General features: G+C 51.9%; 4 protein-coding genes across 5 annotated transcripts; 2 read left to right on the top strand and 2 right to left on the bottom strand.

Annotated features, from left to right (window-relative positions):
* Positions 1-296: 296 nt before the first annotated feature.
* On the top strand, positions 297-2,882 carry LOC120959212 (FK506-binding protein 59). 2 transcript variants are annotated; one of them, XR_007452525.1, is made up of 5 exons: positions 297-1,433; positions 1,567-1,677; positions 1,753-1,890; positions 2,102-2,299; positions 2,518-2,628. XR_007452525.1 is itself a non-coding variant. In XM_040382462.2 (4 exons), the coding sequence occupies exons 1-4, from the start codon at positions 489-491 to the stop codon at positions 2,674-2,676; spliced, it is 1,353 nt and encodes a 450-aa protein (XP_040238396.2). In that variant the 5' UTR covers positions 298-488; the 3' UTR covers positions 2,677-2,882. The 2 variants fall into 2 exon arrangements, 1 of the variants encoding a protein (XP_040238396.2); XM_040382462.2 differs by lacking the exon at positions 2,102-2,299 and having other exon boundaries at positions 298-1,433; positions 2,518-2,882.
* A 14-nt stretch (positions 2,883-2,896) lies between these two features.
* LOC120959213 (zinc finger protein 586-like) lies at positions 2,897-4,840 on the bottom strand. Its single transcript, XM_040382464.2, has 2 exons — positions 4,436-4,840; positions 2,897-4,367 (listed from the first exon to the last, which is right to left on the bottom strand). Exons 1-2 carry the CDS (start codon positions 4,580-4,582, stop codon positions 3,216-3,218), a joined length of 1,299 nt encoding a protein of 432 aa, XP_040238398.2. The 5' UTR covers positions 4,583-4,840; the 3' UTR covers positions 2,897-3,215.
* A 100-nt stretch (positions 4,841-4,940) lies between these two features.
* On the top strand, positions 4,941-18,160 carry LOC120959203 (transcriptional regulator ATRX-like). The gene is made up of 10 exons (XM_040382442.2): positions 4,941-5,500; positions 5,994-7,299; positions 7,387-10,174; positions 10,252-10,427; positions 10,517-10,597; positions 10,729-10,845; positions 11,610-15,937; positions 16,216-16,477; positions 16,612-16,759; positions 16,850-18,160. Coding segments are annotated over exons 1-10 (9,240 nt in total). The 5' UTR covers positions 4,941-5,498; the 3' UTR covers positions 16,882-18,160.
* Positions 18,161-18,225: 65 nt separating this feature from the next.
* Positions 18,226-20,881, bottom strand: LOC120959218 (glutathione S-transferase 1-1-like). The gene is made up of 2 exons (XM_040382469.2): positions 20,634-20,881; positions 18,226-18,979 (listed from the first exon to the last, which is right to left on the bottom strand). The coding sequence occupies exons 1-2, from the start codon at positions 20,721-20,723 to the stop codon at positions 18,413-18,415; spliced, it is 657 nt and encodes a 218-aa protein (XP_040238403.2). The 5' UTR covers positions 20,724-20,881; the 3' UTR covers positions 18,226-18,412.
* Positions 20,882-23,820: the final 2,939 nt, after the last annotated feature.

Below are 23,820 nucleotides of genomic sequence, written 5' to 3'. Positions count from 1 at the left end.
AAATCTGAAACGTGTTTTCGAAATTGAAATTCCGGAAAATTCGAGCATGTTCGAAAAAATGACAATCCGATAGCTGTCAAAGTATGTTTGAAATCAGCGCCTCTCAACCAAGGAAAGGCAACAAATCTAGTTTACGTATTCCGTTGCTAGGTAGCGATTTTGTATGTGCAAAGAAGCTTTAAGCCATTTACAAAAGCGTTCAGCTAATTTCTAACCTACGTGTTAACTGGCCCTAAAGTGGTTTAGCAAATTCTAACTCCTCAATTCCTTCGCGCTCGGTTGAGAGGCACTGACTCGCCCCATGTTTTTGGGACCTGTCAAACGCATAAAAGCGAGCCGCGAAACAAGAAAGAGCCGCAACAACACGCGAAGAAGTGCCGCCGCACACACATTGTACACACGCACGTACGCACGTCCGCACACACCACCATCCGAGCAGCAGCAGTACCATTTTGCGTGGAAAAAGTGTGAAATAAAAGCCGTACGAAATGGAGGAATACCACGATCTGTCCGGCGACGGGGGCGTCCAGAAGCGCATCCTGCAGGAAGGGACCGGCGACGAGCGCCCGTCGAAGGGCTGCTCCGTCTCGCTGCACTACACCGGCACACTGGACGCGGACGGCAAGAAGTTCGACTCGAGCCGGGACCGGAACGAGCCGTTCCAGTTCACCCTCGGGACCGGCTCGGTCATCAAAGCGTTCGACATGGGCGTCGCGTCGATGCGGCTGGGCGAGCGGTGCATCCTGCGGTGTGCGCCCGAGTACGCGTACGGCAGCTCCGGCAGCCCGCCGAACATTCCGCCGAACGCGACGCTCAACTTCGAGCTGGAAATACTGGGTTGGAAGGGGGAGGACCTTAGCCCCAAGTCGGACGGCGGCATACAGCGGTTCATCGTGCAGTCGGGCAGCAGCAAGAAGCGCCCTACGGCGGGCGGCCTGGTGAAGGTGCACCTGGTCGGCCGGCACGAGGGCCGCGTGTTCGAGGAGCGGGACGTGGAGTTCTGTCTGGACGAGGGCAAGGAGGTGGGCGTGGTGGCGGGCGTCGAGCTGGCGCTGGAGAAGTTCCACAAGGAGGAGACGGCCCGGCTGCTGCTGAAGCCCCAGTACGCGTTCGGCGCGCAGGGCAACAGCGAGCTGGGCATACCGCCGAACGCGACCGTCGAGTACACGGTGACGCTGACCGACTTCGAGGCGCTGGTCGAGCGGTCGATGATGTCGCAGGACGAAATGCTGGCCCAGGCCAAGCTGCTGCGCGAGAAGGGCACCAAGTACCTGAAGGAGGAGAAGCACGAGCTCGCCCTGAAGCTGTACAACCGGGCGCTCACCTACCTGTACGACCAGTCGAAGGAAGGGGAAGCGGCCAAGCTGGCCATCTATCTCAACAAAATTCTGTGCCTCCAGAAGTTAAACTCGCACGATGAAGCGAAAGTTGCGGTAAGAGTGGACCTGATAAGAAGCGGCGCGATACCGTTGCGTCCCACGCTTGCTGTGTTTAAATTTAAACGCGATGTTGTGGTTTTGCGGTTTTCCCATGGTGCTTTATTCGCTCTCTCTTTCTTCTCCACAGTGCGTCGAAGCCCTCAAGATGGACAGCAAAAACGTGAAGGCGCTGTACAGGCGGGGAATGTCCAATTTGGCACTGGGCGACTTGGACCGAGCGCTGCAAGATTTCTCCGCTGTAAGTAGCGCGTGGATGATGGGCGCGTGTGTTGTTTGATCGATAAAATACAATCTTTCCTCTGCTTCACCGTAGGTGTTGGAAATTGAACCGGAAAACAAGGCGGCCCTGAATCAGGTGACCATTTGCAAGCACAAGATCAAGGCCTACAACGATCAGCAGAAGAAGGTGTTTGCCAACATGTTTACAAAGTTTGCGCAGAGTGACTCCAAGGTAAGTTTTTTTTCCTGCACGTGCATCGATTGCTATTAAATCGATGGATTTGCGCACGAACTTTGTGTCTCTCCGGGGAGGGTTGTGGCAAAAATCAGTAAAATATTGTTTCCATTATTTGTCCCCCTTACTTTCATATTTTTGGGCCTTCCCCACGAAAAAAACCATCTTCAAATCATAATTCCCACGGGTTTTGATGTGCTTTTCGTAGTAAAATGATGTGTTGTGCTCATTTCGCTACTAATCGCCTAACTTTTCCCTCCGGAAATCTCCACATCGTGATCGAAAACGAGCTTTGAACTGTTTGAAAAGAAAATGCAATCAAACGCCAACTCCACAGTATGAATGCTTTAAAAAAAGCCAAATTTGAAACAAACCTTTCGGAGCAGAAAAGAGCATTTTCACGAGGGTGAGGCACAGCACCAACCCTAAATTATAAACACACATACACACACACATAACCCGAATGGGAGGGCAAACATTACTTAAGGCATATGCAAAACAAAACCCCCCACACACCTCCCTCGTCTGATACGAGTGTACCACCTTTTCTTCAACACACGCCCTCCCAACGTTATCAACTCCCTCGTGTTCTTCTCCTGCCGGCGGTCCCGGAACACCACGCAGAAAGCGCAGGAAGAGCAGAGCCGCCAGCCGGACGTGATGAAGCAAAAGTTTGGCGAGTGGGGCGCGGACGAGCGCGAACACGAGCCGACCCGGTTCGAGCAGGAAAATCCGGACGTCATCATGCTGAACGATCTGCACAAGCAGTTCCGCAACATGTGAGCAGCCGAATCCGGTCGATGCAAACTGGAGGTGCGTCCATCGTCGCCATAACAACGCTGCAACGCGGCGATTTAAACAACCCGGGATACCAGCAGGACGCGAACGCCAACAGGATGCGCTGTTTGGCTTTGCTTCCCGATCATAGTTGGCAGTTTTCCGCAATGACAGTCAAAACAAAACACCCGGATCATGCAAGAAGGTTTTTTTTAATTTTCCCCCCAAAAAAAGCAGCAGAAGGAAACATTTGTAGAATCTTAACATGCCCAGTTTTAGAGGGAGAAGCGGCGATGAAATGGTAGGGAGATATGATGATTTACGACGATTATAAACTTGGTGGATCGCGCTGAGTGGTAGAACACGTAATAAACTCGAAACAAAAAGTCGCTATATTTGCTCTATAATCAAATTGCATTTTTTTTTTGTAAATTAATGTCCTTAAAAAAAGCTCGTATATATTCGGTAACCGCCGCCCGGAACGCCATCATGTTCCGCATGCCTTTGACAACAACAGTGTGCTACTTCATCTCTTGCCTGCAACGCTAAAACGTCAGGTCCATGTGCTTCCGCAGGTGCAAATCGTACCGCGCCTTGTCCGCCATCTTCCGTCCACAATGCGGACACTCGTACCGGTACTCGGACGCGTGCACCGACTGCAGATGCTTCTTCAGTCGGAAAGCGAAATGAAACCGAGCCGCACAATGGTCACATCCGTACAGACGATACGCTCGGTGCGAAACAGCATGCAGCCGGAGCTGCGATTGCTTTCCGAAGCACCTCCCGCACACCTCGCACAAAAACTGCCGGGATGGGTTGGCACACAGATCTCGCCCAGGAATGTTGTTCCGTCTGCCACAGTGGCGGCAACTGTTATGCCGCTTCACTGCTTGCCTATTGTGTCGATGCTGGCGGAGGGTTTTCCGATTCCTGAAGCTTACGGACTGGTCGGATGTGCGCTCCCGGTAGTGAATCCCAAGACGAGCGGCATGCCGTTCCTGCACGTGATCGAGTAGATCTTTCTCCTCGGCGAACGTTGCATTGCAGCAAGCGTATCCGGTGGAAAGTTTGGTTTGATCACGGCGTTTCTTCGATCGTTTCTTCGATCGTTTCTTGACACCTGCGGTACTCACTTTACTCTTTAAAGATGAATCTGCATCAACATTGCTTTTAGCAATCAAACTTCTCCGCTCGGTGCATCCACTCATGTGATCCTCAAAACTTGCCTTCGTTATGAATCCGCACGAACAAAGATGGCAAACGAATAGTTCAGAACTTTCAAACCACTGCTGATGGTTCCGTAAGCCATCATAATCTTCAAACGCCTCGTGGCACAGCGCACAAACGAACATTACAATGGGGGAAACATTTTCCCGACCATGGGCAGCGGCAATATGCTCGTAAAGTTCTTCCACAGTGCGGCCGGTAAAGTCACACCCGCAGCACTTATGACCGTTTTGGTTTATCTGCTCAAGCTCATGATTCTGCAGCGCTGCATCCGTAGGCATCGTGGCACGTCTTCCGGGCGAACTGATTCGTTCCTGGGCAGACGAAACTTCCTGCCCGCCTTCCTGCAGCTGTTCGAAGCGCTCAAACATTCTTCTCGCCCGCCCTTGGAGTGCAATCGCCGCGCTTAACTGGCGATAGCAAACCTTCCCGCAGATCCACGCTTGTTCCAGCGCAGAGTGTGATGGAAGCTGCGAAAAGTTTTTGAAAACCATTTTAAGTGCTTTTCAACAAAAGCATCACGACGACAGCTCCATACCTCTATCCCCGCCAACTGTGCCAATGCTTGCACAACGGAGTGATCGCTGGTGAGAGCGCCCTGCAAATTGCTCGCTCTACGAGAGCTCACAACTTTGGTGCAAACACTACACTCGACTTTTGCACCGGTGGCACATGGCGTCGACATGGTTCCGTAGTTTAACCGCTGCTCGTAAGCAATTAAAAACGCGAAACACTTTGCGGCTTGCTATGATTCGTAGCAAACCGGGCAAGATTATTCTCGCGCTGGCCGGTAATGTAAACAATAACAAATAGAAACAGTGTTGTCAGATCCGTTCAATTGCGTGCTTTCACCGAGTGATTCATTTCGAAAACAAATGTACTGTTTTGCTTGTTTCATTACGTATTTAATGGCTAAAAATAATTTTCCAAGCTTTTGAAATATTTAGAAATTAATAATTCTTTCCGCTTTTCTGCTATCGACAACTCTGCAGTCGAAGAAATGACCACCCGAAACGCCCAGCTGTCATGTCGCTTGGTCAATGGCCGTCCGGGAAGCCCACAGTGCGCGCTGTAAATTGCAGGAGCGAGCTTGCTACCCACTGGCTTCCTGAAAATAGCAGCCACACAGCGAGAAATACACGACACACACGCACGGGCAGGAACAGGGCAGTCCAGCTTTTCTACATATTTGGCCATCTTTGCGCCTTCCCCCACCCTTAGTGTGTGCGTGTTGCCAGTGTGCTACAAGCGAAAGTGCAAAAGAGTGGTGCGTGATTCTGTCGCGAGAGTGCAGAGATTGCAGTTTCGATTGCGCGCATCATCATCATCATCGCTTGCCCGCCGCTGCGGTGAAATGAAAAGCAATAATTGGCAGTACGCGCCGGGCCCATTTTTGCGTAGAGCCACTCGCTCCCTATCCCGTCCACTCTTGTCGCGGTGTGCAGTGCAGTGGTAGTGGTAGTAGTAGGCTGTGAAGTGGTGGTGATCGGCGGGGGCAGCCCTGCTCCCAAATGGTTGTTTAGCTGCTTCCGGGGAAAGGATCGACAGAAAGAGTTTCACAGTTTCCGCCGCCGTCGCCGCCGCCTGCAAGCAACGCAATCATGTAAGTGTGCAAGGAAGCTGCGAACGCAAGGGTGGATGGAAAATTTCACCCCTCTCCACCCACCTCCGCATCGTCGTCGTTGGTCGTGCTGCGATGATGCTGGCGTTAGTTCTTTGTTTTTGTTTTGTATTGCATCTCGCTCGCACCGGTGGGCAACCGCTGTGGCGCCGCCTGCTTCTTTTTTCGCCTGTAGTTTTGCGCGCTGGAGGCGAGCGACAAACCTTTCTTTTTTTTCTGTGTAATCCTATCTTTCTTTTCTGGTTGTAAAAGTGATTAACAGAAATACAAAAATCACGAATTGAAAACTATCGTTTAAAGAGGGTGGAAAAAATCGAACAAATCACGTCAGCACTTGTGAGTACCGAGGAACGGGAAACACGCACAGAACCCAAATTCGTGCGAATTCAAGCGGGAACGGACTGTCGAAAGAACCGTATTTTTCCCAGAAACATTGCCTCGTTTCACCTGTTTCCTCTCTCTCGCCTCCCCACAGGTCGTCCACGGTGGAGGAGCCCGATCTGTTCAACGACGTCGAAATTATGGAGGTGGGCGACTTTCCGGAAAGCGATGAAAACTACGTTTCCGTCGAGCTGTGCTCAGACGACGACGAGGACGATCGTGCACTGCTGGACGGGGACAAATGTTCCTCGCCCAAGGGGGGACTGCTGCTGTCCGATGAGGCAGCGGCATCCTCCACGTACGTGAATCATCTCTTCGTGTCCGACCACGAGTATCTGGACGACGGTACGACCGGTAGGCGGAGTGGCGTAGGTCGCACGCCGCTCCCTTCGGCAGAGAGTGCCGCGGAACGGATGGCGCTTGATGTGGAGCACCGTAGCGAGCGGTTCAGCGTGCCGTACGTGGAGGATCTCGAGCTGCAGGATCTGTTCGACAAGGATAACGGGCTGGACGACGGTATGCGGCTGGACGAAACGGACGACAGCAGCGGCAACGAGCGGGAGAAGGAGGAGGAGGAGGACGGCTACGATGATGAGCAGCAGCACGATGCGTACGAACTGTTCGAGACGAAGATCGAAATCGAAGAGCCACAAATACAGGAAACGATCCTGGCCGAGGAGTACATCGGCAATGAGCTGATTTCGCCGCCCTCGGCCGACGAGTACGACAGCCACGACGAGGTGCTGCAGTCGCTCAACAGCTCCAGGGCGGCACCGTACCAGGGTGGCACGGTGGTGGGCGAGAATGATTCGCCGCTCGAGAACGACCATTCGTACACGACCATTAACATCATCACGCCGCAACCGAGCGACCAGGAGGCGGAGGAGGGCGTGTCGTCTGACGAGGATGGGGAGCACAGTCTGCGGAAGCTGGTAACGCTCTCGAAAAAGTTGGCTCGCGAAGGAGACGTTACCTCGACGGGCGGCAAACGCACGGTGCAGAGGATAGAGAAGGTGGTGAAATCGTTCCTGAACCGTTCGACCGAGCTGCAGCCGACAGCGTCAGCGGCGCTGCTGGGCAAAGAGGCATCACCGAGTGAGGGCAGCAGCCTGTCCGTGCCGCTGTCGTCGAATTGTTCCGAACGGATGGAGGGCGATGGGCTAGTGCCGTCGACGGACGGGTCGCACGGTCGGCGGGAGGATTTCAGTTCCGATGTGGACTGTGCTAAAGTGGGCAGTGCAAGTAGCAGTGCTGCGTCCGGCGACGAGCTGGAGGAACTGCTAGAGTTGGGAACAAAATTTACCAAGCATTACGAGCAGTGGCTGAAAAAGACGGGCTGCAGAGGAGGAGCTTATCAAAAGGGTTCGAAAGCGGCCCAGCTGGCTAATCTGGTTGAAAAGGTAAGGATGAGTGTGTTTTGTTTTTTTTTTTTTTTTTTTTTTTTGGTTACTGTTTCCTATACCTTGATTCTTACTGTTTTGTCCCAGATCAATCGTGTTAATCCGAGTGAAAATGTCCCATCGAGCCGGCAGGACAGCTCAAATGCCGCCAGCACTGGGAATAAAGTGGAAATAGCAATCCAGACGGAACGTTCGAAGGATCAGCACCGCAACGAGCAGTGCAAGAAAAGGCTACTAGATTCCTCCTCCGACAGCAGCAGTAGCAGTAGTAGTAGCAGTAGCAGCAGTAGCAACAGTACCAGCCAACTCTCCGGCAGTGGAAATTCCAGCTCCAAGAAGGCGAAGGAGGCGCTGCGACACAATCGCCGGTTGCGAAAGAGTGCCAAAGAAAAGCGTAAACCGAGCTCGGCGGACGAGCGTGGTGCGGGTAAGAAGCGCCGCGAACAAATCTACTCCGACAGCTCTAGCGACGAGGCGGAGAAGCGGTCGGAGGATGGTGGCCGTGCGGACGGGGACGAAAACCTGCTCGACGGTGTGTTGAGCGGTGTGGATGACATCATGTCGGACGTGCATGACATCATACCGGACGCGGTGGGGGTCGTGCAGGACTTTCTCGACGGGGAGCAGCAGCGCCAGGAGCGGGAAGAACGGTCGGAGGAAACGCGCAAACGTTCCGCTGCTGGTGCGGGCAAGGAACCGACCAGGCCGGCGCTCAGCAAGAGCGTGAAGGACATGACGGAGGCGGAGCGGGAAGAGTACGAGGACATGCAGATCGAGCGGCTGTGCAACATCAGCACGCTGATCGGGTGTCGGAATGCAGCGGGTGGTGCGGCGGGTTCGGGCGGACCGACAAGTGCTGCCAGCAAGTCGAAGGAGTCGTCGTCGTCGTCGGCGGCGAAGAAGAAAAAGGACGAGAACAATATGGAGCACTTTTTAAACCATGAAAACGGGAGCGACGACACAGCGACGGCACCGCTCGAGCCACAGTCGGACGAGTCGAGCGAGAGCGAAAAGGACGTGGTAGAGACGGAGGAACAGTTTCTGCAAAAGTGCAACGAAACGATGAAGCAGCAGCTGCTGAACCAGCTCAGCAGCAGCGAGGAAACGAGCGACGAGGAGGATAACCTGGACGGTTTGCTGTCGGGCGAGGAGGAGGACGATAACAGTGCCGATGGTCGGCCGAACGGGACGGGCAAGGAGGATTCGGACGACTCGTCGGCGGGCTCGTTGGTGGAAAGCTTTTTGAAGCGTCACGATTCCAAGCTGGCGGAGCGGAAGGAGCGCAAAAAGCAGTCCAACGAAATGGAGAATGGCAATTTACTTACCAACGGACAGGCGGACGACTCCGGGGACAATGTCGGCGGGGAAAGTTCTGCGGAGCGGCAGGCAACGAAAGACTCCGAGCGGGCAGAAACGCCCAAAAAGCAAACCCGAACCGAGCTGGCAAATCCGAAAGACAAGGAACTGTTCAGCAACGATTTGTTTGACGGCGAAAAGTCCGACAAGTCCGAGAAAACACCGCGCAAAAGGCGGAAGCGTATAAACGCGCGGAAAGCACGCGGTTCCGAGAGCGAGCGCGAATCGTCCAGTGCCGATTCGGACCTGGAAATGCTGGACGGAACGCCCAAGAAACGGCAGCGAAAGCGGGCCGCTCCAGTGTCGCTTGAAACGTTCGATTTTAGCGCGTCGCTAAACGCGTCCTCTGCTCCCAGGAAGGGTAAAACGCCTGCCAGCACTGCGGGTGAAGGCAGCACCATTGCAAAACCGTCCCCCAGCACCACTCCCTCCGGCGATGGAATTAAAGGCAAGCAGGCGAAAACATCCTCTCCCGCACCATCCGATCCGGACGCGACGACGACGGGCAGCGGAGCAGCAGCAACAGCAGCATCGGGCAGCAGCACGGCGGGCAAACAGAAAGGCTCCAAAGATGGCCAGGACTGTATCAGTCTCAGCTCGGACAGCTCCGACGATGCCGAGCTGATTACGGGCGATCTGGAGGAAAACAAAACCGTCCCGGACAAGGAGCCGAAGCGCAGGATCCGTGCCATGCTGACGAACGACGAGCTGGCCGAGGAGACGAAGAAAGCGCAGAAGGAGGAGGAGGGCCGTACGGCGCGGCTGAAGAAGAAGCACGAGCAGCTGAAAAAGTTCCTCGCCTCGTACCTGCCCGGGCCGGGCGAGAGCGAGCTGGTGCTCGATTACGATTCCGTGCGCAAGCAGGCGATCTGCGTGCATCCGGAGATAGTGAAGCTGCTGAAGCCGCACCAGATCGAGGGCATCAAGTTTATGTACGACAACACGTACGGGTCGGTCGACGCGCTGCCGAAACATTCCGGCTCGGGCTGCATCCTGGCGCACTGCATGGGGCTGGGCAAGACGCTGCAGATGATTTCGCTGCTGCACACGGTGATGCGCTACCCGCAGCTGATGACGAACCGGGTGCTGGTCATCTGCCCGAAAAGTACGGTCATGAACTGGAAGGAAGAGATCGCCCGGTGGCAGGGCACGATCCGCACGGGCTACCAGATGAAGGTGTACTGCTTCCCGGACGTGTGCACGCAGAACGACAAGATAGCGGTGCTGAAGCGCTGGTACTACTGCAAGTCGCCCAACTGCGGCGTGATGCTGATTGGGTACGAGGCGTTCCGGGCACTGATCAACTACGAGCGGCGCAAGGGTTCGGTCGGGCTGCGCAGCGCCAAGCTGGGGCTGATCAAGGAGTATCTGCTCAACCCGGGTGCGGATCTGGTGATCTGCGACGAGGGCCACCAGATTAAGAACAAGCGGTCCGCAATCAGCGAGGCGGTGTCGAAGATTAAAACGCGCCGGCGCATCATGCTCACCGGTACGCCGATCCAAAACAACCTGAAGGAGTGTAAGTGTACCGAGGGATTGCGATTGATTAAAGGGGAAGGCTAGGACAATGCTTTAATGTTTAATTTTTTTTTTTAGATTATTGTATGGTCAACTTCATCAAACCATCGTTCCTGGGCAGTGACAAAGAGTTTAGCAACCTGTATGCCAATCCCATCAAAAACGGGCAGTGTAAGGATTCCGATCACCAGTCGATCAAGATCATGAAGCAGCGGTCGTACGTGTTGCACAACAAGCTTTCCAAGTTTGTGCAGGTAGGTTTCGATCGATTCGATGTTTTTAAAAATGCCAACAATTACATACAAATTCTTATCATCCATTTTTTGTTAATTTTCCAAAATAGCGTAAGGAAGCGGCAGTGTTGAAGGAGTTTCTCCCGGAAAAGTTTGAGTATGTTCTGTTCGTTCCACTGACGCCAGTACAAGTAAGTCCTGCCGCGATCGTGCGGGCAGAGGGAACGGAAACGGAATCATCCGGAAGGATTCCACACCGAAAACCGGTAAACGTGTATCGCAACGCCAACCCCTATTAATGAATGCATTTTTTCATTTCCAGGAAAAGATGTACGAAGTGTTTCTACAGATGAATGATTACACAAACAACGATGTAACTGGCGAGCCGGGCAGGACAAAGAAATTCAAACTGATTGCCGATTACACCTCGCTGCGAAAGGTGATTGGGACACGATTGAGTGTATTTGGAGTAGTGGTGGGAGCACGGAATCGGAGCTACCCGATTCCGATTCCGTGTTCGGAATCAATTCCGGAGCCATCGATTTCGATGCCGGAGCCGATTCCGGAGTTGATTCTGGAGCCGATTCCGGAGTTGATCCTGAAGCCGATTCCGGAGTTCGGAGGCTTTGGAATCGATTCCAGGATCGGAATCGGCGCCGGAATCAGAATCGGCTTTGAAATCGGAATCGACCTTGCAAATCACAATTTTCTCCGATAACGGAATCAGAATTGACTCCAGAATTGGAATTAGCTCCGGAATAAGAATCCGTTCTTGAATTCAAATAAGATGTTTCACAAGCAAAATCTGACTGGGAATCTCTATGAGAATGGATCGCTTACAAGTAAATTTTGATTTTTTGCGATTATCAATACGTAGAATCATTGGACCCAAACGTGTCTTCTTGTGGAGATGCCGAAAGTGACTCTGATTTCGAAGCCGATTCTGATTTTGGAGCCAATTTTGATTCCGGTACCGACTACGATTCTGCTTCCTCTGATACCGACTACGATTCTGAAACCGATTCCGATTCTGAGCCAATTCCGGAGCCAATTTCGATTCCGGAGCCGATTCCGGGATTGATTCCATAAACTGATTCCGGACCTATTCTCCGGAATCGTTCCAGATAACTTCATTTTTCCCATCATTAATTTGGTGCGGGCCTCCTTAACGCTTTCTGTTCTTTGCAAACACTTTTTTCACAGATCTGGACTCACCCAAAAGTGCTGGAGAAGGCATGGGAATCGGCCAACCTGGAGAAGAACCGGCGGGACGCTGCGCGCAAAACGGCCACGCCGGACAGTGACGACGAGTCGCCGGACGATCACAACGACATCAAGAGCGGCCAGCTGTCGGTGACGAACGACTGGTGGCGCCAGTACCTGCAGATCGCCGACCTGGAGTCGCTGTTCCCAAGCAACAAGCTGTGGATACTGTTCGAAATACTGAAGCACTGCAACGAGCGGGGCGAGAAGGTGCTCATCTTTACCGCGTTCGTGTCGGTGCTGAACATGGTGGAGCATTTCATGGCCAAGATTCACCACCAGGAGGAGAACCCGCAGCTGTCGGACGCGTACGCGTACAGCGCGTTCAAGGGACCGTGGGAACCGGGCAAGGATTACTACCGGCTGGACGGGAAGACGCAAAAGTCGATCCGGCATCAGATGATCACGTCGTTCAACGATCCGCAGAACAAGCGCACCAAGTGCTTCCTCATCTCGGCCAAGGCGGGCGGCCAGGGCATCAATCTGACCGGTGCGAACCGGGTCATCATACTGGACACGTCCTGGAATCCTTCGAACGATCAGCAGAACATTTTCCGCATCTTCCGTCTCGGGCAGAAGCGCAAGTGCTACGTGTACCGGTTGATAGCGGCCGGCACGATGGAGGAGAAGGTGTACTCGCGCTCGGTCACGAAGCAGGCGCTCAGCTTCCGGGTGGTGGATGAGCAGCAGATCGATCGGCACTACAGCTACGGTGAGCTGGCGGAGCTGTACACGCTCACGAAGGTGTCGGAGATGACGCGCGAGACGCCGATCCTGCCGGCGGACGACATACTGGCGTCGCTGTTGCGCACCTACCCGAACAAGATACTGAAGTACCACGAGCACGACTCGCTGCTCGAGAACAAGCCGGAGCAGGACCTGAGCGAGGAGGAGAAGAAGGAGGCGTGGGCGGCGTACGAGCGGGAGATACAGAACAACGAGAACCGGTCCTACCTGTCGCAGCTCAACTCGATGGGTGCGGCGGCAGCGGCCCAGCTCGGCGGTTTGCTGGGCTCGTCCGCGTACGGTTCGCCGATGGCACCATACTACGCCAGCGCCATGGGCTATCCGGGTGCCATGGGGCTGCCGATGGGCGGTGCCGGCGATATGTACCGGAGCGATTACGCCGCCTCGTACGGCAGCTCGATGGGCCGGCCGCCGCTCTACATGCAGTACGCGGGTTCGCAGCAGTACAGCACGCTGATGAACGATCCGGCCTTTGCGACGGCTTTTGCCAAGATGTACAGCAGCTTCCCGCTGTCCGGGGCGGGCGCAATGGACTACGGTATGCCGCCACTGGGGGGCCATTCGTCGCCGATGGCAAACGGCGCCCAGTCGATGCTGCCCCCGATCGGACCGGCGAGCAGCCCGGGAGGAGGAGGAGCATCGTCCGGCAAAGGCGGAGGTGGAGGAGGCTACGGCACGACGGCTTCGCTAGCGAGTATGCTCAGCCTGCTGTCGGGCAAGTCGGGCGCCGGTGCTAGCGGTCTGTCGCCGTCCGCACTCACCAGCCTCAGCCAGTCCCTGTTGGGCGGATCGTCGAGCTCGTCGCTGGCGGAGCTGGCAGCACATCACACCGCGCTAAGCAGCAGCGGGGCCAGTCCGTCCGCTCACTACAGCCCGCTAAAGCAGATGAGTGACTATGCGCAAAGTGGTGCATCGGCCCTGCTGTCGCCTAATGCGCTGCAGTCTTCCGCGCCGTCGGGATTATCGATTTCAAATATTACCTCGCTGCAGAAAGCAAACCCACCGCAACCACCACCGGCGAGCAAATCGAGCAGTGGCAGCAGTAGCAGCTACGATTCCGTCACGAAAGCACTGTTTAACCGGTTGACCGAACAAATGTCAGCCTCGGCGCTTGCCACGGCGGGCGTTTCTAGTCCCTTTTCGCCGCGCAATGTACCGCTGCTATCGCCCACGCTGGACAATCAGCCACGCAGCAGTGCAGGAGGTGCTTTCCCACTGACGGCTTCGTCACCGATGACATCGAATAGTGGCAGTGCGTTGACCGTTCCCATAAGCAGCAGCAATAGCAGCAACAGCAGCATCAGCACTCCCTCTCTACTGTCCTCAACGGCAATGGCTCTATCGCTATCGATTGGACAGGGCCCACCCAAGAGTACAACCGCCGGGGAGCAACCGAGCAGTCTAGTGGCGAATAACCGTTCCGCAGGGGACAGTTTCGCGGAAAACAGACTGCCAGCGACACCGCCTGCGCCCAGTTTGCGTTCAGGGCCGGTTAGTTCGGCTGTACCGGCCCGCACACCAACCGCTGCCGCTAACCCGAGCGAAGAGGAGGACAAATCGCGCCGCACGTCAACCGTGCCAGCAAAGGCGCAGGACGTGTCAAACAAAAGTGGCACGGGAAATAACTTCAACAGCACGCCGTACAGTACGACCGTGACCCCAAGCAGTGTCATGGAACCATCCCACACGAACAGTGGTGGAAAAGACACGGCTAAATCTACCAAAACACTAAGTAATATAGCACAGCAGCTGCCCAAACCTTCGACTGCGAAGGTATCGGCGAAGCAGAACAGTTTGCAAACCGCCGTACCAGCTGCTGTCCCAACCGCTCCACCCATTATCTCCAACCCGATGCCAAGCCGACTGCAGCTGGCGCGTGCAAACATCGCCACCAGCGTGAGCAGCGCATCCTCCCCTGCCCAGCAGGCACTAGCGAAAAGTGGAGCCTTGAAGCCCAGGGTACCATCGCCCACCTTCAAAATGACGGCAGCGAACAAACAGCCAACGGCGGCAAGCAAACCGTCGCCTTTGTCTCGCAGCCCACTGACGGTACAAACGGCCGTCGGTTCGAATAAGAAGAACAGTCCGCTGCCGTCTCCTGCCGCGAGTAGCAAGGCCAACCCGTTGCCATCTCCTGTTGCGAACAGCAAAGGACCGTTAGCGTCTCCCGCCACGTCGACACCTGCTGCAACGCCTGCTGGGATGAGATATATGCTTTCTGGATCTGCAGATCAGCGAACGGCAGCAACAACCACGACGACGCCAATTACCACCAAACCGGCAAAGAGTGGAATTTCCATTACGACTAAACCACAACAACCCACGCCACCGCCACCTCCAGCGCCTACTTCTGTAGTGAGTGTGACGCAACCGCCCACCATCGTCACTACCTCCGCTGTCGGCAAAGGTGCCGCCAAAGCGATGGCGAAACCATCACCGGCGACGGTTAGTAGTGTGAGCTCGCAGATTAAAATCAACCCACTGAACGCGCTGGCCAAACAGTCCGGACTGGGCAGAACGCAAACGCTGCCGAACACCACTACAATAACGGCGGTGAAATCGGCGCCCGCACCAGCACCACCCAAACCCAAGCCCGAAAGTCGCCCAATGACGGTGATACCGATGAAAACGTCCGTATCCCCGTTGAGTGGCGCCGGTTCTAGGGCTGTCAAAAAACCCGCCACTACTCCCACAGTGTCGACAACTCCGCTGGGTACCGCCCCTCCCAAGCTGACACAACTGCAACAATCCAGCCAGATCGTCAGCAGTGTAACGGCTCCTCCTACTGCTGCCCGCACGATCACTACACAGTCTGCGGTCCGTCCTGCGAGCGCGCTGCAAAAGTCGAGTTCGGCGGCAAAGATTACCCCCGTCACGCTACTGTCCGCGGCCAGCATGACGGGCAAGCTGAACAACCCGCCGGGTGTGCCGGGTGCGCCCCCTCGACTACCGGGCACGGCAGCCTCCTCCACCATGGTGAAGACTTCGTTAGGTTCAACACCTTCAACCAACTCCATCCAGCAGCAGCAGCAGCCCGTGTTAGTTAGCCGACCAAATCCAGCAATAAGTCAGATAAACCGCACGCCGGCAGTGATCAACCGGGCGGGCAAAAGCCCCATAACTATCAATCCTGCTGCAACGGGTGCCTCCACCGGGGGCATCACGATAACGAAAAGCAATTCCGCCAGCATTATTACACCCAATCCGGGGCCACGTGTGACGGGGGCTGCCGGTGCATCTGCGCCAGCTACCACGATGACGGTAATACCAACCGCAAACATCATTCTGCCTGTATCGGCAGCACCGGGTGGCCCGACCACTGGCAGCACCGGTAGTACAGGCCAGCCCGCCCGGTCGACGCTCAACTACAGCTACAAGGATGTGGGCAAAGAGCTTGTGATACGGCGAGCGGTGGCATCGCCCACTATGCGACGGATCTTGCCCTCGACACAGGGATCTCAGCAGATCCTCATCAACAAAGCAGCAGCAGCACCTGGGACGACTACACTCAAGCCCGCTGGGTAGGTATTTATAATCATTAAATCCACCACTACTACGGGGCGGCCCCGTGGTACAGTCGTCAACTCGAACGACTCAATAACATGCCCGTCATGGGTTCAAGCCTAGAATGGGTCCGGGGCGCCTTAGCAAGAATTTTGGTTATCCGGCTGCGTGGTAATGAATTAAGTCTCATGTCCGTGTAGGGGACGTTCGCCATATAGAAGAAGAAGAAGAAGAAGAAGAAGAAATCCACCACCAATTGTCTTACACCGTTTCTCCTGATTCTTTTACCCATCAGCTCACCAACCACCACAATGACAACGGCGACAGTTAAAACCAACCTACCGATGGGGAACATTATTCGTGCCGGTGCCGCTGGCAGTAATTCCGCAACGACGTCACTAACGGCCGGTGTGCAGCCGACACCGAACAGTATGATCATTCGACGCCGCGGCATCGACTCGACGGCGGCAAAGAACGCTTCCAAGACGCTGTCGTCGCATTTGGGCGTTATGCCGGGTACGCCTCCCATGAAGCGTCCCAGGCTGGAGGATAATACGGTGAGTGGTGTTGGATTTTCTGCTTTGCTTAAAAAGCTCATACAGACCGATACCGACGCACATATTTAAAACAATAACATTGCAAATGCTAAACTGCTTTATTTTAATACGTTGTTTTACATTGTCGTTGGCAGCAAAACGTAAACAGTACGATCGTAACAACAATACCAGCCAGTGCACCATTCGTTGTGGGTAATCGATTAGGTGGAGGTATAACGGTCACTTCAAAAACCGCCAGCACCACCACCACCAACACAGCAGCGAAACCAAAGAACGGCAAAGGTAAATTATAGCAAGCGGTGCGCTTACATTTAACAAATCCTACTGCAGCTCGACCCAACAACAAACTGTACACGCTTTTCCTGCTTTCAGGCGATCATACGGATGTTGTAGTACTGGAGTGAAGAAGTTCCTGCAATAACCGGCACCGGTGTTAGTGTAATTTATAGTAAGTGGTAAGCAGTATCATTTAAAAACAACTCGCAGCATAAGAATACCAGCAATGGAAAACGGGAATAGATTGATTGATGTCTATATTTCATGCCGCCGTACGCAGCAGTGCGTAATTTATGCATTCGAATCAGAAATTAAGCGAAGGGGAAGCTTTTATCTCTTGAGCATAATATGAGGCATATGTAGCATATGTATGTGTGAGTGTGTGTATCAGTATGTCGTCAGTAAATACGAACGTCCTATTAATGTACATAGAGCAGTACGGTGTATGTTAGATTATTGTACTGTAATTAACTTATTCTTTAATGGCAACACACTATTTATGCTAGATAGATAGCGGCGGCAGTTGGGAGCCAGTTTTCTGATATACAGTATAAGTACCAGATGTCGAATCGGATAAGGAAGTTTTCTAATTGGAAAACTGGTGGAAAACGAGCGAAAGAGAAGGTTGCAGATAGGGATCAGAACAATTTACCGGCAGGTAAGCGAAACACACTTACCCATTTTGAATTTAATACATTTGCGGATAGAAAAACTAAAGCATTTTAACGATACATTAATGTTAAGCTTTTACATACGGAAAGCAACAGAAAGCGCACAAACAAAACTACCACAACGAGGCCAACGAGGCCGTCAAAGTAGGCCATTGCAAATGGAGACGTTTAGTATCGTGTAAATACATACGGTTAGTATCGTGTAAATGTGGGGGGCACACACAAATACATATACCAAACCCCCAAAAGGTTGTGTAGGTTTAAAACGATCGTATACTCTCCTCGTGCTCGTCTGTTGCTCGTGTGCTGAACCAGATCAAATAGGAAAAACCGAGCAAAAAGAATACGGTTATCACTAGTGATTTATCTTCTCATTCTTGATGTTTGTAGTACTCCGGTACATTAGAACGGGGAGGAGAAAGGATAAGGCTTTTGAAATTGCTCGAAACCGATCGTGTAATTCTGGTGCTGTGTTTAAAGCGTAAATGTAAGTAGCTTCTACTGAGGGGGAACTAGCTTAGAAAGAAAGAGAGAAAGAAGGCGTATTAAGAACTGATTGTGCGATGAACAATCGCTCAACGTGAGTGGATGATGGAATTGAAGGGGGAAAAAAGGAACTCTGTATTTAAAAGAAGTCTGCAGTACCATAGCTGTACATACACAGTGACATTGAGTTGTGATTCTCATTCAAAAAACGAATTTAAATAAATTGGAGGAAGAAATGGATTCAACCGTATACCCACACTACCCCTTTAGCCGGCTGTAGAAGGAAGTATTTCAATGAAGGAAAATCCCAAATGCTTCGGTGCTTTTAATCAGTGCGCGCTACTTTATTTTACCGTTTACGATGGTGTGGTGATACTTAAGAAATGCAAGCGCAATTTTGCGAAAGTGCAATCGTGCACGTGGCTCAGCTCGAGGGCTACTCTTCCCGTTTTGGTGTGACAAATGCTTCTACTGCGACCCACCGTTTCCCTTCCTCCCTCCCCTAAAACTGTTCCTCGAGCTTCGATTTGAACGCATTTCCAAGGAAGCTAGCGCCTTCCTCGTTCTCGTCGAATCCGGGCAGCTCGCGGCACCGTTCGTACCAGCCGCTAACGTTGGCGTAGCCCTCCATCCCCACTCCGATTTCCTTCAGCGTGGCCACATTCGCCAACGCGCACAGATCGGCCAGCGTACACTCCTCGCCCGCAATCCAATCGCACCCGTCCAGATAGGAGTCGAGCTTTTCCAGCGCCTTATACACGGCGTCCTTCTTTTCCTGCGGGATGCGCGTCTCGCCGGAGCGCAGCACCGTCATCAGCACGTTGCGCAGCGCCACAAACAGTGTGCCGGAGTCGAAGTAGAGCCGGTGGTTGATGAGCCCGCGCTTTTTCGGCTCGGACGGGTACAGCTTGCAGCCCGGCTTGTACTGTTCCGCCAGGTACGTGACGATCGCTTTCGACTCCCACAGGATGTAGTCCTCGTCGACGAGCGTCGGCACGGTGTGGTCCGGGTTGATCGCAACGAACTCGTCCGCCAGATGCTCACCGGCGAACAGGTTCACTATTTTCACCTGGAACGAAATACAAACGATGTATCACAGTCCGATAATCAACTAATCGTTAGGCCGACTAAATGAAATTGTCTGATTTATCGCCAAAAAAAGGGAGTAAATTAGGAATATTGAATTGGTAATTGCACGCAAAAGCGGCACACACACAGAAGCCCCTAACCTAGATCCAATGCTAATGTCCAGTAAAATCAATAAGCAGACCCCACATAAACATGCTATAAAAGCCCCAATCCTCTGTCCCAGTGACCATTTCCCGAGGTTTCGCCGGTATGGAGGGAGTGGCGTGGACTTCTTCTGTTTACTCTTCTGTGTGGGACTTCAGACTTCCCCAAACAATAAATAAATCATGACTCTTAGGGCGACGCGGCGTCTTCCTTTTCGAAGTTGTAGGGGATCACTCATATCGATCCGTGCCGAATGACCGAGTACAAAGGTGAAGCGTACATGCAATTGTCTACAATGTTTTACATTTTACATCAAATGTATATTCCGATTGTTGGTGTTCTGCAACAAGGATATTACACAGACATGACGCCGTCGTGCAGCAAACATTCATGATGGGAAACATTCCCCCCACATGCCAGATGTTTAAAAACCTTTTAATGCAGAGGTGTTATGGGGGGAAGGGGGGAGGGGAGACCAGCCAATTGCGTGACATTCAACGTCTTTTTCGACCTTGATTTTGATGTCCAATAATGGGTGGAAACAAACTATAGCGCTCTAATCTAGCGATGGGAACAATGAAGTTTTCCTCGGAAACGATTTCTCGGCTAGCTTCGAAGTATTCTGGAATTGATTCCGGATAGTAGGTCCGGAATCAGTTTCCAGAATCGATTCCAGAATCTGCTTCAGAATTGGAACGGCTCCAGAATCGGAATCGGTTCCGGAATCAGCTCCCGAATCGGCTCTGGAATTTTAATCGGTTCCGGAAACGGAATCGGTTCCGGAAACGGAATCGGTTCCGGAATCGAAATCGGCTCTGGAATCGGAATTGGCTCCGAAATCAGAATCGGCTTCGAAATCGGTGTCAGTTTCGGAATCTCCACAAGAAGAGTCGTTTGGATCCAATGACGCTACGTATTAATAGCCGCAAAGAATCAAAATTTACTTGTAAACGATCCATTCTCATGGAGATTCCCGTACAGATTTTGCTTCTGAAACTACTTATATAAATTCAAGAACTGATGCTCATTGCGGAGCTCCAATTCCAATTCTGGAGTCAATTCTGGCTCTGTTACAGGAACAAATTTCGATTCCCAGGTCGATTCCGATTCCAGAGCCGATTCTGATTCTGGAACCTATTTCGATTCCGCAATCGATGCCGAATTTAATTCCGGAATCGGTTCCAAAATCGGCTCGGGTAGGTCCGATTCCGAGCTCCCATCACTACACTAACCTGATTCTGAATAGATTTGTATAATTTAAGTAAAGCCCGTAAAGATATCGATCAAGATATTCCGGTTCGATTGTACGGAAATGCTTTTCCAATTTGCATTATTATTTTTAAAAAGCAAAACATTAATCAACGATTAGGCGAAATTGATGGAACCTGGACCTGGAACTCAAAAATTCATCATGTACTCTAAAACCACTTAATTCAATTTTTCACTCTTTAAAAAATACACTTATTTCTCACTTAACCAGTGCTACTTACCTCGGCATCCAGATCCAAATTGCGCAATGCAAGCAGAGCCGACCGGGACGGTGGTGAGCCCGGAAAGTGGTACAGAATCAGGGGAGCCATCTTTCAACACCAAAATCACCACAAAGTTGTCCAAAAAACTCGTCGTCGTCCAAAGAACAAAGCACAGGTGTGTTGAAACACGCCAGATACGCTCAGAGCACGTGGTCGTCGTCCTGCTTCCAGGCACACCTAGCAACGACTGCGAAGGACTCGTGGCATGGCTTATACTTTTAAACTCCGCCGCGAGTCCTTTTCTTCCCACGATACCGCGCGTCTCCCCCCTCGGTCCGGCAATTAAAGCACGGAAAACAGTAATAATGGCACCTACTTCTACCCATACACACAACTACACCCCATCTAGTATGCATTAGATTGCTTAGGGCAACCGGTGGTGTACTAACAGAGGGAGAAAGGATGGTAGTGGATAGGTACTGTATGGGTTGAAAAATGTTCCACCTGGACATGAATGATGAAGTTGTCGCGATGAAGAATGTCCTTCTTTTAAAATGTTTTGTCTGGGAATTTGCAAACCCCGTTGCTGTCTGCTTTACATACTTCTTCTTCTATTTGGCGTAAAGTCCAACGAGGACAGGCTTTCGAGACTTAATGCATTACCATGCAAGCCAAGATAGTCATTCGTTGCTACGGGGGAACGGCTCATTGTAGGCTTGAACCCATGACGGGCATGTTATTGAGTCGTTCGAGTTGACGACTGTACCACGGGACCGCCGTTTACATGCTTAATATAGACTTAATTTTAAATGTCGTGTAAACGGATAGTCGGGAAAGGTCTAGATAGGAAATGAAACACGTCCGGTCTTGCAGAAGCTCGTTTGTGTGTGACCGTAAAACCATCCAAGTCACCCAGTTGATATGTAATAGAGGGCGTGAAGCAAACAAAACCCTCAAATTACTAATCATAACAATATGACCGTTAATTACGTTAAAATTGATGTATAATTTCAACAAATAAAGAGTTGGGTCTTGGGTCAAACTGAGAATCAACGGTTTAATTGCCCAGTTACTACCTTGTTAGCAATTAGCAATGCGGAACATTGAGCAGCTATTCATGATCATTTTTAAAAATAGTGATCTTCTCATTACTCATCCGCATACCACCACTGTCTGACATCATCTACATATACAGCGTTTAACCAGTTGCCTTTTAACAATATATCAAAAGAATGAAAGGCATTTTGCATGATCTCCAATGTGGTGATCACTCGATCGAGGTGGCATTTGGCGTGATTGAGTACGTTCTACAGTTTTTTGGAAACCTGGAATAGTGACATGATTTTCTTGCTTCTAGGCCAGATTGAAACACAAACAACCGCAAAAAGCCTTTGACCTATTAACTTATCGACTCTTTTGTGTCTATGTGGTGTGTTACCACCTACCCATAGCCAGATCATGTAAGACAGGGGTCTCCAAACTACGGCCCGCGGGCCGCATGCGGCCCTCAAGAGCTTATAATGCGGCCCACGATGACTTTGCCAGAGTTAATATAAATATTACATTATTATGAATTTTTAAAATTAAAATGTATTTTTTACTTTTCTTAGACAAAAATCAAGCTTTAGTAACACGAAACTGTACAAGTATCGTTGGTATTTTATTATAAAAACGAGATTTAAACGTTCACTCATCAGTTAAAGGTAGCGTCAAATGGCCCTCAACATAGTTGTTTTTGAAGCAATGCGGCCCGCGAGCTGAAAAGTTTGGAGGCCCCTGATGTAAGATGTTGAACCCAAGACAATCAAATGCAGCTTGTTTACAAGCCAAGACAATCAAATGCAGCTTGTGTACGTACTTACAGGGGTTCTCATAATTGTGGGACATTTCCTGGACTCTTTCCTATTGGAAGTGAACTTCATATGATGGAAATTAGACTCTTATTGGCACCCTCTTTGGACAGGCTCCTTGGAAATTCCTATTGGATTTGTCAAATAAGGCTGCTATGAAGTCCAATTCCCATTACATTAGGTTCAGTTCTCGTGGGAAAGAGTCAATGAAGTGTAATCCGTGTACTTTAACGGTTGCACCACGGAACCGACGTTGGTGTTAGAAATGGTTAAAAATATTATATAAGCCACATCAAAAGTGTTTGTTTGCACTTGGTATCTCTCAAGAGCTGTAAACAGCACCGCGAGCCCGCACTCTACGTGTGTTGGTGCGTACGAATCGAGCACGCAAATGCATTTGTGATCAAGTTGCATTGGAAGTTACGCACCTCCGCTCCCCAGCCTACTTATCCAGCTGGGAGGCGACACAGTTGGCATGGCGCATCACACCATCGAGCGTAATCGAGAAAACCAGTGCGGAGCATAATTAAAGGCGGGGGCTACTAACATAAGAGATAAAGCGAAAAAAAACAGCAACATCCGTCCATGCGAGTTCTTCGCACTACGGATTACGCCACCCAATGAACGGGTTGTTTGGGACTGCTGTACACACGCCTGTAAAGTGAACCGAAGAACAGGTTCAAACCCACGAGAGAGCGGCAGAAAAGAGGAAGAGAACAGGTCAGACGCGTTACGGTTACGGGCTGTCGTCGGCTGCCCCTCATCCATATGCCCGATTCCCTGGGTTACAGTTATTAGATGAGCGAGTGACACGTGCCAAGATATGCCCCATTCGTTGGGCCGTGAAGATGATGCGCTCCACATTTTTGGTTTGCGTGTGTTGGACACAAGCGACGATGCGAACGCGGTCCCGTGTTTGTGGGTGCTTGCTTAATTGAGTAGCAAATTGACCACCCGACACGGAGAACACGTACCCCACACAGCAGAGCAGGGAAAATAGAAAGAGAGAGAGAGAGAGAAGAAACTGCTGGACACTTGAGAAATGCACTGCACATCATGTGGTGATGATGACGATGCGGCTGATGAAGGTCAATGCTGGTCAGCTGTATCCCGTGCCCGGTGGGACACAATATCGATTTGTAACGCGGACGCGGACCACCGTCGTGTCGCCGTGACCTACGTTTGGGAGAATAATGAGCAACACATCATTATGCATTAGCACATCCGGTGGTGAAGTGCCGACGTGTTGGACGGCGAATTGACCCATCTCATAAGCATCATGCCCCGTGCTACCATCCATCCGTTCCATCGGTTGGGGGATCGTCTTACCGATCGTCCACCTGGATCAATCGTAC

The sequence above is a fragment of the Anopheles coluzzii genome, chromosome 3, assembly GCF_943734685.1.
Source record: "Anopheles coluzzii chromosome 3, AcolN3, whole genome shotgun sequence".
NCBI classification, from domain to species: Eukaryota; Metazoa; Arthropoda; class Insecta; order Diptera; family Culicidae; genus Anopheles; species Anopheles coluzzii.
Note: the sequence above shows the minus strand (reverse complement) of the source record. Positions and strands in the feature narration are given on the sequence as shown.

Bases quoted from the DNA above. Each gene is read 5' to 3' on its own strand.
- LOC120959213 (XM_040382464.2), bottom strand. From the start codon at position 4,582: ATGTCGACGCCATGTGCCACCGGTGCAAAAGTCGAGTGTAGTGTTTGC. The intron at 4,368-4,435 runs GTATGGAGCTGT...AACTTTTCGCAG, and splicing joins CACAGTTGGCGGGGATAGAG to CTTCCATCACACTCTGCGCT.
- LOC120959212 (XM_040382462.2), top strand. From the start codon at position 489: ATGGAGGAATACCACGATCTGTCCGGCGACGGGGGCGTCCAGAAGCGC. The intron at 1,434-1,566 runs GTAAGAGTGGAC...TCTTCTCCACAG, and splicing joins ACGATGAAGCGAAAGTTGCG to TGCGTCGAAGCCCTCAAGAT. The intron at 1,678-1,752 runs GTAAGTAGCGCG...GCTTCACCGTAG, and splicing joins CGCTGCAAGATTTCTCCGCT to GTGTTGGAAATTGAACCGGA.
- LOC120959218 (XM_040382469.2), bottom strand. From the start codon at position 20,723: ATGGCTCCCCTGATTCTGTACCACTTTCCGGGCTCACCACCGTCCCGG. The intron at 18,980-20,633 runs GTAAGTAGCACT...ATTTCGTTCCAG, and splicing joins ATTTGGATCTGGATGCCGAG to GTGAAAATAGTGAACCTGTT.
- LOC120959203 (XM_040382442.2), top strand. The intron at 10,428-10,516 runs GTAGGTTTCGAT...TTTCCAAAATAG, and splicing joins AGCTTTCCAAGTTTGTGCAG to CGTAAGGAAGCGGCAGTGTT. The intron at 16,760-16,849 runs GTAAATTATAGC...TCCTGCTTTCAG, and splicing joins GAAACCAAAGAACGGCAAAG to GCGATCATACGGATGTTGTA.